Below are 13,871 nucleotides of genomic sequence, written 5' to 3' on the forward strand. Positions count from 1 at the left end.
TAGAGGTCCTTCCTGTTACTCCTGTGTGGCACACCTTGGCTTGTCTTGGTGAGGCCAGGGAAGGTGTACAGGACTGGGCTCTCTAGCATGTGTCCCACGTCTCTGTGCTTCCTAGAGAGGACTTAGAGAGGCCCGCTGGTGCTGTTCTAGACTGTCGACAGCATTCAGTGAATCAGACCTGAAACTGCTGGTCAAAGTACAGTATGTTGTACAAAAAAGGATATTCAGGGCAAGTTGGAACATTACAAAATGCGTTTACTGGATAAAAAATACTTGAACAGAACACTTAATGAACAGAAAAACAAAACGCATGGAGATAAACCTTTCACAGGTTTTTACCTCATCCAAAACACATGAGCCTCTCCTGTGGAGCAGTCTAAATAGTGAATAGCCAGTTTTTACTCAAGACTTCACAGTCCGTCGTGGCAGCGGGGATAAGAGATAACGGTCCTTATCACTCTGGTGCCTATTCTTCAAGTCCAACGTATTTCTTCAAACCCCATATCAGCGATCGCAAGCAAACATACAAAAACAAGTCCAGATGCGAGAGGTTTCATTTGTAATCCACGGTGTGGCAGAGAAAATTCAAACCCCTAACAGTTCTTCATCCCCATGTCCATGAACAGTGTGGGTCTTCAGAGAACTTTTTAATCCTTCCCAGTATCGACTCTCTTTTCATAGGAAAAAAAAAACCCAAGGACAATCCTTATTTTGAGAGCCCTGTTGAATAATAGCCTTTTAGTTGCTGCTTGATAACTAGGTGATCTAATCAAGACAACTGGGGTGACTGGAGCAAATGGATAAAAAGAAACATTGAACACCCAGGCAGGGTAAGAACCAACCTCTCTAATAATGCTTGTTGTGGACCTGTTGTTACAAGCATCCAGAGAACCTTGTGCAAGGTTTCAACACCATCCCTGAAGTGCAGCAGGTGTTAGATCTCCTTCATGACACATGGGGATACATACAGTGGGTCTCTTTCAGTGATGGAAGGAAGCTTGCTTTCTGCAGGTGATGCCCAAGGATCAGAAATCACCAATTCCTTCTTCAAGATCTGAAGCAGCGTTTGTGCAACAGCATCACATTCTAGACTGTATTATAGTCTGTTTGACATGGAGCTCCCAGTCCAGAATATCCTGTTGCTCAGCATGACAGCGGCCATCCTTTAGTTACTGAAGGATTGGATATATTAAAGGCTCTTGGTAAATCAGATAGACAAGCGAGACCCAGCAGCGCACTGATCCAGTTTAGCACTGACAGAGATCTTCCATCCTTAGAAAGCACACTTTAGGTAGAAAGTACAGTATATTCTAAAGTATTGTAATAAATGAACAAACTGGAAATGGAAAAATATTTTGATGCACATATAAAAATCCAGTGAAAAATATGTAAATATCAACAGTTGTATCTGAATGGCTGGCTGGGCTGTCTCTGTACATGACAATTAGCTTCTGTGCTCTTTAGGCTCTTCTTGTGAAACTGAAAATGGGAGAGACAGTCACAGAGTGTATCTCGGTAGGAGAGAGACAGTAATGAGCTCACAGTGTCTTCCTCTGGAACATGACAGACAGAGACAGTGTATCTCAGTAGGAGAGAGACAGCCTCCATGTCAGCCTCCTGGAGATGACACAGATAAGGTAGACAGTGAACTCAGTAGTACAGGACTGCATCCTGCGCTCTCCTGGTCTTCCTCCTGAAGTTCACCCTGGCATACTCTGTGCACTCGCTGGCCAGGGTCCCAGCAGCAGGAGGGGGTTCTGGTGCGAAATGGCTCCCCTGCATCCTCCCTCCACCCGTTACCTCTGCATACACTGTATGGACCTCTCCAGCAGGGGGCGCTGCTCTTGGCTTCCATCTCTTCATGTCCAAATTTGCGTAGGTCACCTCTTCCTGACGCTGCAGGGCACCAAAACACAGAGAAATTAAAGAGATAATCACTGCACAGCTCAGAAGATTCTGAACTGTGATTCAGTTCTTGATTTGAGTCTGCTGGGCTCTGTTTCCACTCTGAGCTCCTCGGGTTCAATATTTCAGAGCCCAGCAGTGAGACGGCCCCAGAGGGGCCAGAGAGTCCGTGAAGAGGAGCAGAACCAGGACCAGACCCACAGCAGCTCTTTACCCAGAGAGCTGTGGGCTGCGAGAACACACTGCTTGTCCCTCCACTCAGGCTGGCTCTCTGGGATCCCTCAAGCAAAACTGGATGAGATTCTAGGATTGTTGGTCCACTAAGTGTTCAGCTGAACAAAGGAGTCAAATGGAAGATATTGCTTGTGGTAGAGTTCTGACATTATAGTGTTCATACTGTGACCGCATCTCCAGGCTCAGAAATTGAATCCAAAAGAAAAGAGCTCTGATAAGGTACTATTCTATTATCATGTGCTCAGGGTCTTAAAAAGAATTTGTATTAATCAGTACCTTTATCTTAAAAGATAAAGGTACCAATCTTAAAAGATAAATATACTAACCCCAGGCATCAGTATGGCTGATGTTTCACGATAACCAGGGTATTTAAGGTGTTTGCAGAGCCAGAGAGCTCTCAGCAGATAACTGCCCTGATAGTGGAGACCAGATGGCTGAACAACACTAGAAATTCAGAATCTCTTCCAGGATTATTAGTGAATTTAATCTGTATATAAATATAGTTTTGAACCTAAGGTTACAGTTACATCATTCCCTGTTTTACATATCTTTTTTCTGAATGACATCAGCTGTCATGCTCCTCAGTGAAAAAGCTACAGTAGGTCCATCAGAGCTGCTTGTAAATGAGAGTGGTAATTTCTAAACTAGACACTCTAGAGATCTCAGGACCCCAGTCCAGGATGAATCCTTAGAGCCTGGAGATCACAGTCAGGGTCCTAATGCAGACTCTACAGTTAGAGCAGAGAGCATGAACTCACACTTTCCGGAGCTCCATTGTTGGAAGGAGAACTGTGAAGACAGAAGAAAAAGACAGGATAAGTAATCTGTTAAATATAAATGACTTCTTTAAACATCACAATTCTAATACTGTATTTACTTCTGCTGGAAAAAAGTTCAAAACCTGTTATAGACAGCAGAATAGAAAGATAGTGCTAAATGCACTGAGCTCACTAATATGAACTTTCTCTGTGTGACCTGTTGCACTGTACCTGTCTTCATCTCTGGGCTTTTTACCTGTCAAGAGAAAAGAGACCTGAGTGAGTGATTCTGCAGAAAGTAGCTGAACACACAGTTAAACAGTGATAGTCTGCAAGTGATCCTGAACACAGCAGTGTGAGGAGTGACAAGGGCTCTGGACTGGTGAGCTGTTGTGGGTTCAGAGATCCTAAACACAGCAGTGTGAGGAGTGATGAGGGCTCTGGACTGGTGGCCAGCTGTGGGTTTAGTGATCCTGAATGATAATGATGATGGTGATGGTGATGTAAACGGTAATGATGATGATGGTGATGGTGGTGATGATGATGGTGATGATGGCTGTAATGGTTATGATGATGATGATGGTGATGATGATTACCTCGGAGTCTGCAGTACAGCACTAGAGCCACAATTCCCAAACACACAGCTCCTCCACCAGCTGCCCCAGCGTATAGAAGGATTCTGTCATCAGCCCCTGTAACAGAGACACATAACTGCAGCTGTTCTCTAGACTCTCCACACTGACTGCTTTCGGACTGACAAATACAGTCATCCTGATGAAATCCTTTTGAAATATTGCAGAGGCAATTGAGTAGTACATTTTATGTTTTTATTTTTATTTTTGTGATTTTGTTTAATACGTATGTTTAAAATATAAATTTTCTTGTTTCTTTTATGCATCCGTACACAATGACTGTAATCAGAAATAGAGCAGCTACTGTACATCTTACACTATACATCTCTTAAGTGAATTATGTAAATAGAGTATCTTAGTCAATGTGCTCTGTTTGTACTCAAGAGCAAAGCTTATACAAAATCTCTGGACACAACAAAGAAAGACAGTCCTGTAGTAGCAGCTGTTTCTGTCCCTGTTTGTCTCTCCAGTAGATCCTGTGTCCACAGTATCTTACCAAAGCAGTGATCCTCAGGTCTGACTGGGAGTGTCTCAGTGCTGACTGGGTTAGAGGCCACACAGCTGTAGGAGTGAGAGAGTCCTTCTGTCTCCAGAGGGAGAGTCAGGGGGGTGTTGAGATCAGGGTTGCTGGTGTGGTTGAGTGTCTCTCCCTCTCTCTGCCAGGACAGGGTCACCTCTCTCCCGTTACTCAAAGAGCACAGCAGAGAGCAGCTCTCACTGACCTGGGACACTCTGGACACCTGAGGTTTGGGCACTCTGTCTGTAGAGACACAGACTTTAATCAGAGTTAAATCAGACTTTTCAAACTTGGTTGGACCTGACAGGTTCACTTAAAAACAAAACCTCAGCATAGTTCTGAGTCATAATAATTCCAAATATATACTAACACTTTACTGACATGTAGTAATATAATATAGACACACAGACTGGACACTACAGTACATTAACACTGCACTGAGAGAGAGGGGTTAATACAGTCCAGACACACTGACTGGACACTACAGGACATTAACACTGCACTGAGAGAGAGGGGTTAATACAGTCCAGACACACTGACTGGACACTCCAGTACATTAACACTGCACTGAGAGAAAGGGGTTAATACAGTCCAGACACACTGACTGGACACTACAGTACATTAACACTGCACTGAGAGAGAGGGGTTAATACAGTACAGACAAACTAACGGGACACTTTAGTAAAGCATCACTGTATTATTACTGTATCTGTCTACAATCAGAAGCTGAGTTTATAGAAGAGCTCTGTACACAATAAGCACAACAAACAGTAGCAGCTGTTTCTTTCCCTGTTTGTCTCTCCAGTAGATCCTGTGACCACAGTATCTTACCAAAGCAGTGATCCTCAGGTCTGACTGGGAGTGTCTCAGTGCTGACTGGGTTAGAGGCCACACAGCTGTAGGAGTGAGAGAGTCCTTCTGTCTCCAGAGGGAGAGTCAGGGGGGTGTTGAGATCAGGGTTGCTGGTGTGGTTGAGTGTCTCTCCCTCTCTCTGCCAGGACAGGGTCACCTCTCTCCCGTTACTCACAGAGCACAGCAGAGAGCAGCTCTCACTGACCTGAGACACTCTGGACACCTGAGGTTTGGGCACTCTGTCTGTAGAGACACAGACTTTAATCAGACTTTTCAAACTTGGTTGGACCTGACAGGTTCACTTAAAAACAAAACCTCAGCATAGTTCTGAGTCATAATAATTCCAAATATATACTAACACTTTACTGACATGTAGTAATATAATATAGACACACAGACTGGACACTACAGTACATTAACACTGCACTGAGAGAGAGGGGTTAATACAGTCCAGACACACTGACTGGACACTACAGGACATTAACACTGCACTGAGAGAGAGGGGTTAATACACTACAGACACACTGACTGGACACTCCAGTACATTAACACTGCACTGAGAGAAAGGGGTTAATACAGTCCAGACACACTGACTGGACACTACAGTACATTAACACTGCACTGAGAGAGAGGGGTTAATACAGTACAGACAAACTAACGGGACACTTTAGTAAAGCATCACTGTATTATTACTGTATCTGTCTACAATCAGAAGCTGAGTTTATAGAAGAGCTCTGTACACAATAAGCACAACAAACAGTAGCAGCTGTTTCTTTCCCTGTTTGTCTCTCCAGTAGATCCTGTGACCACAGTATCTTACCAAAGCAGTGATCCTCAGGTCTGACTGGGAGTGTCTCAGTGCTGACTGGGTTAGAGGCCACACAGCTGTAGGAGTGAGAGAGTCCTTCTGTCTCCAGAGGGAGAGTCAGGGGGGTGTTGAGATCAGGGTTGCTGGTGTGGTTGAGTGTCTCTCCCTCTCTCTGCCAGGACAGGGTCACCTCTCTCCCGTTACTCACAGAGCACAGCAGAGAGCAGCTCTCACTGACCTGAGACACTCTGGACACCTGAGGTTTGGGCACTCTGTCTGTAGAGACACAGACTTTAATCAGACTTTTCAAACTTGGTTGGACCTGACAGGTTCACTTAAAAACAAAACCTCAGCATAGTTCTGAGTCATAATAATTCCAAATATATACTAACACTTTACTGACATGTAGTAATATAATATAGACACACAGACTGGACACTACAGTACATTAACACTGCACTGAGAGAGAGGGGTTAATACAGTACAGACACACTGACTGGACACTCCAGTACATTAACACTGCACTGAGAGAGAGGGGTTAATACAGTCCAGACACACTGACTGGACACTACAGGACATTAACACTGCACTGAGAGAGAGGGGTTAATACAGTACAGACAAACTAACGGGACACTTTAGTAAAGCATCACTGTATTATTACTGTATCTGTCTACAATCAGAAGCTGAGTTTATAGAAGAGCTCTGTACACAATAAGCACAACAAACAGTAGCAGCTGTTTCTTTCCCTGTTTGTCTCTCCAGTAGATCCTGTGACCACAGTATCTTACCAAAGCAGTGATCCTCAGGTCTGACTGGGACTGTCTCATTGCTGACTGGGTTAAAGGCCACACAGCTGTAGGAGTGAGAGAGTCCTTCTGTCTCCAGAGGGAGAGTCAGGGGGATGTTGAGATCAGGGTTGCTGGTGTGGTTGAGTGTCTCTCCCTCTCTCTGCCAGGACAGGGTGACCTCTCTCCCGTTACTCACAGAGCACAGCAGAGAGCACCTGTCACTGACCCTGATTCCTCTGTTTACTTGGGGTTTGGACACTCTGTCTGTAGAGAGACAAAATACAGTAAGACGCTATAACACTGGTTAGTACTCACAATCACCCAGAGTATACTACAGGTTTTCAGAGAGAGGGATGAACTGACTGGACACTACAGTACATTAACACTCATTACAGTGCATTAATAATTCCTGGCCTTTCCTGCTTTCTTCTGCCCCTCTCCTGCTCTCCTGCCCCTCTCCTGCTCTCTCCTGCCCCTCTCCTGCCCCTCTCCTGCTCTCTCCTGCCCTCTCCTGCCCTCTCCTACAGTTACTGTATATCCCCACAAACAGCACCAATTTCATCCACAGAGACATGTGATCATGAGGCCTGTGGTCATGAACCTCCTGCCCCCACACAGAGAACAGCCCCCAGTGGGGTGAGGAAGGGGACCGGAGGGCAGGAAACCCCTCCTGACTGAGGCAGGGTGTGGAGAGCTGACAGTGTCCCTCAGCTCTGCTCCCGCCAGCTGGGTCTAGTCCACAGGCACAGGCCTGTCGGGCACAGCGTGCAGGAAGACTGCAGCTCACCTGTGATTGGGGCCCAGCGGTGGGGATGTGGCAGCAGACATGATTATATTACCCCACATTGCACAGGCCCTTGTACACCTTCGCCCTCCTCTTCCTCATCCCCTGTCCCACACCATCCAGAGCCACTGACCGAGGCTCTGTATCCAGTAAGGGTCCTGCTACATCAACATCATCAAGCCATGATCTACTGCATGACATGGTCCACTCTGGGGCCCTTATTCATTAGCTATCTGGGTGCCATCACCTTCCTCCTCCTTGCTCCCAGCACACAGACCCCTCTCCCTCCTCCAGCCGCCTGTTCCTGCTCCACCTCTCAGAAACCCTGACGCACTGGGAACCTTATCTACCTGTGCTCTAGCACCGACTGACTGATGGGTGAACACTTGTGTACCTGTGAGGACAGGGGAGGGGGACAGGGCTGGAGGTATTCATGGCCCGGGAGCAGGAAACCAGGCCCTGACTGGAGCAGAGTGCTCAGGGTGCCGAGAGCTGACATTGTCCACCACTGTCCTCCTCCAGCTGCTTGTTCCTGCTCCATCACTCAGCAGCACTAACGCACTGGTGACCCAGAATACTGTACCTGTGCTCACGTAGGGATTGATCGTTGAGCACTTGTGCACCTGTGAGGTGAGGTTGCACACACATGGGATGGGTTTTTTTCAGCTGTGAAACGAATGAATTCCTCTTGTTTCACACGTCTCACTCGATTGGTTTGTGTACCAGCTGCAGAGATCTGCAGGCACTGCTTTGCACATTCATTGTGCCTGACATTTACATTTCGTGTGGACACAACCACGTGTGTGTTTCCCAAACCACGCTTCAGCTGAGGGGTTTGTATTCACTCTTTGGAAAATGTGGACAAGCTTTCAGGAATTGTGTTGAAGGAACTGAGAAAAACTAATACAGTATAGTAGAGATTCATTAAAGTCTAAACTATTGTTTAGTCAGCATATCTGCAGTGTGAGCAGGTCTGTGTATCAGTCTCTCTGGGTGTAGAAGCAGATCAGATGTACTGGTAATTCTCAGTGGGCTTTTTTTGTACAGAGTATCTGTCTGTGATCAGTAGGAGTCTGTAGAGAGTCTGTGCACACAATAAGCAAGAGAGTCCAGTAATGACAGCTGTTTCTGTCCCTGTACGTCTCTCCAGTAGATCATGTGATCACAGTATCTTACCAAAGCAGTGGTCCTCAGGTCTGACTGGGAGTGTCTCAGTGCTGACTGGGTTAGAGGCCACACAGCTGTAGGAGTGAGAGAGTCCTTCTGTCTCCAGAGGGAGAGTCAGGGGGGTGAGTTCAGGGTTGCTGGTGTGAGACAGTGTCTCTCCCTCTCTCTGCCAGGACAGGGTCACCTCTCTCCCGTTACTCACAGAGCACAGCAGAGAGCAGCTCTCACTGCCCTGGGACACTCTGGACACCTGAGGCATGGACACTCTGTCTGTAGAGACACAACATACTGAATAGAGAACCTTCAAAACTTGTCAAAACTTTGAACAGAATGGAGATACTGAATATACAATGTGAGGTGGAATTTCAATTTAGTCATTTGCGATCTTTCATGATCTTTCAAATTTCACTCTGCTTAGTTTGTTAGATGACATTGAAGAAAGATATAAGAGGTGAAGAAAGGGTTAACTGAGTCCTTTCTGCATGAGGACTGGACTTCTAAGTAACAGGCTAGAGTTAGGAAAGGGGGATAACTGATATGGATTCCAGAGGCCAGCTAGGAAACCCCCCAGGGAAGGAAACCTAACTGACCATTAAGAGTGACCAAAGTCTGTGAACTGGCCGGACACCGTGACCTCCCCCCATTACCATGGTAACGAGCTGCGTCAGAAGCGTCAGAAAAGGGCCATATAGACTGGACGTTTTGTACCGGTACTTCGAACAATACTTCGGTTTTCCTGTTCCTTGCATCCAATAAAACTCATCTGTTTAAACTTCATCTCGGGACCCAGAACTTCTTTGTCTGTTACAACAGCATATTCAAATCATTTTACAACATCTGATTTTCCTGCTGTGCTTTTAGCAGTTTGTTTCATTTGTCATTCAGAAAATAAACCCAGAAGGAGATGTTGTCTTGCCAGAAGTTAGTACGGAAGTGGTATAAAAGAGAAGAGCAAGACACGCGAGGAAAACACTACACTTTGAAATGCACATAAAACTATTCCTCAACACAGATTTTAAGTAGCAGTTTTATACTCTTGAAGATGTTGTTGTCCAATCAGTGTCTCCTGACACATTCAAATCCTTTTACAACTTATCAAAGGTACAGTCATATTATTCAGCCAGTGCATTTTTCCTGCCAATTCAACAATCAAACACTGCATGATTAATGATGTTGATGTTCTTCTGATAGCTGGTCAGAGCAAGAGTGACTACACAAAGTAGGCTCACACTCTTGACTCGATATGAAGCTCTCCACAGCCGAGGTCTTGTACAACAATAATTCAGTAAACCACGTGAGAAAGTGGCACTCCAAAGGAATCACCACCACCTTGAAAGTCAAGCTGATGTTCAAGTGAACACAGACCAAAGATTGGTGGACACGGTCCCAGTACAGAGGTGAACATACCGACACTTACCGTACACAGTCAAGTTGAATTCCACTGTGGGCTGTTCTCCCTTTCTCTCCACTGTATAAACCCCAGTATCCTGTGAGATCAGGGCTGTGATCGTGAAGAATCCAGTGACATTGTCCCAGGTGACTCTCTTTGTGTCTCTGCTCTGAAACGCAGAGAAGAGTCCACCGCTACTGACAGAGGCTAGAGTGGTTTTGGATTCTCCATATTTCAAATACCCCTGCTGGGGTACTGGGGATTGGAAAGTGACCGACTGTCCTACAACACGAGTCAGCTGCCTGTTTTCAGACTGGGAGGACTGGGAGGTGGCCAGCTGTGAGCCTGTGAGGGAGAGAGAGAGAGAGATTAACTCCACTGCCTCGGGCCTCAAGAAGCTGGTCAGTCTCCACACAGCAGCCCCACTGTGACCCGACTCTTCCTTTGGCGTCAGGCTTCTGCAGGTAGGATCCGTGTTCAATGTTTCTGTCCCGTGTATTGATTTCAGCTGCTCCAGGTGTTCTCCTAACACTACTGTTTGATTTGTATTCCTCTCGATTCAATACAGTGGAGGTCAGGTAACCCAGCGCTCCTATTTGGTTGTTAGTAGCCAATTGATCCAAGGATCAGCTTGATTCCAGCTTGATTCTTGGAAAACAAAACAGGCTATCAGCCTCAAAATCAAGGCAGCTTGGCCCACACTCCCACACCCCTTTGTGTAAAGAAGTGCCTCCTGGTCTTTCTACATAGTTGCCACTTTTGCAATCTGGTTTTTGTTTCACTGTGGATTCTGGAGCCTGCTGGGCTAACTCAGTCAGAGTCTTTGAGGATTTTAAAAAGTTGAATCTGATCCCCTCATGGTCTTCCCTGTTCAACATGAACACTGTGTGATCCCTTCAGCATGCCGGTGAACGACACTCCCTGGAGCCCCAGAATGCTCTTCTCTGGACTGACTCTAAAGTAGCAATGTCTTTTCGTAACATGGTGACGTACTGTAAATTACAGGATATACAATATTCAAAAGTATTGTTTAAAGGTGTGTTGGCCCAGTTTCATAATACTGAACTGAACTGTAAGAAAAAAACGCACGAAATCACCACTCACAGAAACATGTGAAACACCGAAACCGCACGGTTGAGCTCCTTACTCTCGTGCACAGTGTCATGCGACACAACCTAGTCCCTTCATATCCGCGACTCGTACATTCTGTGTACACGCACAGCGGGTTTTGCTCGTAATAAAAAAATGTCTTCGATCGGCAATACTCGCGGCGCCCCTGACCGACAATGGTGCCTCCCCAAGGCGGTGCAACGCAAGGTTTGGGAGCCACTGCCTTAATAGACAGGAGAGCGGACTGATCCGAATGTCCGGAGACCCTTTCTGACTCCACCGTGTCAGAGCAAGGCGTGTTCTCTGTTGAAGCCCCACAGCTCTGTACTGAGGACCTGGCTCCTGCTCCACCAGCAGGTCTTCAGCTCAGAGACGTGCCCTCCCGGGACGCAGACAGCACAGGCGCAGACAGGAGCAGAGACCCCAGGAGCAGCCCTACCGTTCAGCCAGCAGACGCCCAGCAGCAGAAGAGCGTGGAGCCTCATGTCTGAGTCCCGTCGTCTGTGCAGCAGGGACTCACTCGTGCAGGTCTGGGCCCATCGTAGCCACTCCTCCTCCTCCTCCTCCTCTCCTTCAGAAACTCTCTCCAGGCATGAAGCCGCCCATCTGCAGCCCAGCGATTCTAGCTCCCCTCCTCCAAAGGGGTTGGTGGGTTCAGATGCAGGAGCAGAACTGAGATTCTGGTTAACTTTGCACAAGCAAATGTTACGCTTAATCCTAGTGTCAATTAGGCTCATCACTTAATATCTTGAATCTACATTTTTCAAAGATGTGACATGAGGTGAAAAGACCTCTTTTCTGCTCTAATTCCTTATTGACTGTCTTCAGCATCGGGGCGGTGTGGTGGCTCTGTGGCTAAGGATCTGTGCCTGTGGCTGGAAGGTTAGCGGTTTGTACTGTATGCCGCGGCTGGCAGAGGAATCCTACTCCGTTGGGCCCCTGAGCAAGGCCCTTAACCCCAGCTGCTCCAGGGACGCCGCATAAATGGCCTGCGCTCTGACCCCAAGCTTCTCTCCCTGTCTGTGTGCCTGTATGTTTCATGGAGAGCAAGCTCGAATATGTGAAAAGACAAATTTCTAATACAAGAAATTGTATCTGACTACTAAAATGATCTAATCTTATCTGTAGATGTAATGTTCTTATTAGCCGGTATGTGATTATTCATCAGAAAGAGCTGCTACATGTCATTCCTTCAGTTGCAACATCACAGCCATGTGGTCTGAGGAAGCTGGCGCCTCTCTGCTTCATTTACCACAGTGGCTGCTGGAGAGCCCGAGTCCTGAAACTCTCCTTCGCGCTTCGAGCAGAACGAGGTTTGTAAATATGTTCACCTCTGGCAGCTTCTGGGGCACTATAGACACGCATCACATGTGTACTGTATATTTAACAAAAACCAATTGTCATATGGGTGTAACAATTACACTGTATATGGCTCACTGCTTTTTTATTACCCTGACACAAATTAATCAGGAGGATTTATATTTTTCTTCCCTCTTGTAACAGAGCTGCAACAGAGAAGCTGTAACTTACACTGTGCATTTTATTTGCTTTCTAGATAAAGGCTCTTAAAACAAACTTCAAATGTCTGGCACTCTTTGGAAGAGAAAAAATTATAATTGAACTGTTTCCTAAATTGGGGGACCCAGTCCCACAGTCCTTGGGATCCTGAATACAGCAGGGGTTCCCCATCTTCCTTTTCCTGCTCCTGTTAAATCCTAATGGGAGCAATTTAGCACTGGAGGCGGCTGTGCTCATTTTTCCATAGAGATTTTCGGAAGTGCCCACTCCCAGTGTTTGCTTCGGTAACTCTCGTTAACGAACTGTTGCTCATCGGAGTTTCAGAAAGAGTGTTCTGGCAAATAAAGACCACAGTTTCTGAGTTCATCTCCTCAGAGAAGGATCCCAGACTTACAGAATGAAATAATACAGTTGAGTTACTGAAAACCAATGAAAACCCGATACACAGGATGTAAACAGGGATTGTTCAATAAATTACTTCATCCTAAATGATGACCTGAGCAGTCAATGTAAATGGGAATAAAATTGAATCTCAGCTTTAACTACCAGGCACATTTGCAGAAGTACTGAGTCATATTTTACCCTCTTTAAATATCCACTCATGTAAATGCCAGAAGCTAAATATTGCTATGTGAATGATTCTTCTGAATTATTTTGAAGAAAGTGAGACTAACTATTAAGGTACAAATTCCCATTTTGTAAACTTTATCTGAGGGCCCTGGCTTACATCAGTAGAATGTCTCCCCCTAGTGGTGAAAGCTGGCTTGTCAAGGATGGAGACACTGACTGTCCTCTGTCAGGTCACACACTGTGGACACTCTGTGGACACACTGACTGCCCTCTATCAGGTCACACACTGTGGACACACTGACTGTCCTCTGTCAGGTCACACACTGTGGACATAATGGACACACTTGACTGTCCACTGTGAGGTTAAACTGTGGACACAATGGAGACACTGACTGCCCTCTGACATGTAGAAATCTGACTCTGGCCTGGGGTCGTTACTCCTGAATTTTGAACAAGACACCTGCTGCTGTACGTGACACCTCAGAAACAGCAGGAGCATGGGATAACATCATCAGCCCGCAGGGCCACAAGGGGAATCATCTCCCATGAACCCCCATTCATGTTAATAACACAGGGTGACCATGACTGGACAGGGACTAGAAAACAATCTGTAACACTGCTGCAGCTCGGGGCACAGTGGCACACACACCTGCTTCAGTGTTCTCCAGAAGAGGCCATTTTCATCACAATCAAACTCATCTCAAACCTCCACTGGACTGCTGTGACTACAGAACTCGCTGCAACACTGCTGAATCCTGGGCACACTGTAGGGATACACCTTGTGTGTGTCTTCTCACAGTGCTTTCTGTAAGGGGCTGTTTTCATTCAAAATTCAACT

At 46.2% G+C, this 13,871-nt stretch overlaps 1 protein-coding gene across 1 annotated transcript; it reads right to left on the reverse strand.

The window, feature by feature from the left end:
• Positions 1 to 240: 240 nt before the first annotated feature.
• LOC148832586 (neural cell adhesion molecule 1-like) lies at positions 241 to 11,682 on the reverse strand. Its single transcript, XM_088918556.1, has 11 exons — positions 11,385 to 11,682; positions 9,863 to 10,180; positions 8,455 to 8,715; positions 6,495 to 6,758; positions 5,719 to 5,982; positions 4,878 to 5,141; positions 4,026 to 4,289; positions 3,494 to 3,589; positions 3,129 to 3,153; positions 2,898 to 2,928; positions 241 to 1,896 (listed from the first exon to the last, which is right to left on the reverse strand). The coding sequence occupies exons 1-11, from the start codon at positions 11,680 to 11,682 to the stop codon at positions 1,651 to 1,653; spliced, it is 2,331 nt and encodes a 776-aa protein (XP_088774682.1). The 3' UTR covers positions 241 to 1,650.
• Positions 11,683 to 13,871: the final 2,189 nt, after the last annotated feature.

Source organism: Atractosteus spatula, chromosome 6, assembly GCF_055471065.1.
Source record: "Atractosteus spatula isolate fAtrSpa1 chromosome 6, fAtrSpa1.hap1, whole genome shotgun sequence".
NCBI lineage: Eukaryota > Metazoa > Chordata > Actinopteri > Semionotiformes > Lepisosteidae > Atractosteus > Atractosteus spatula.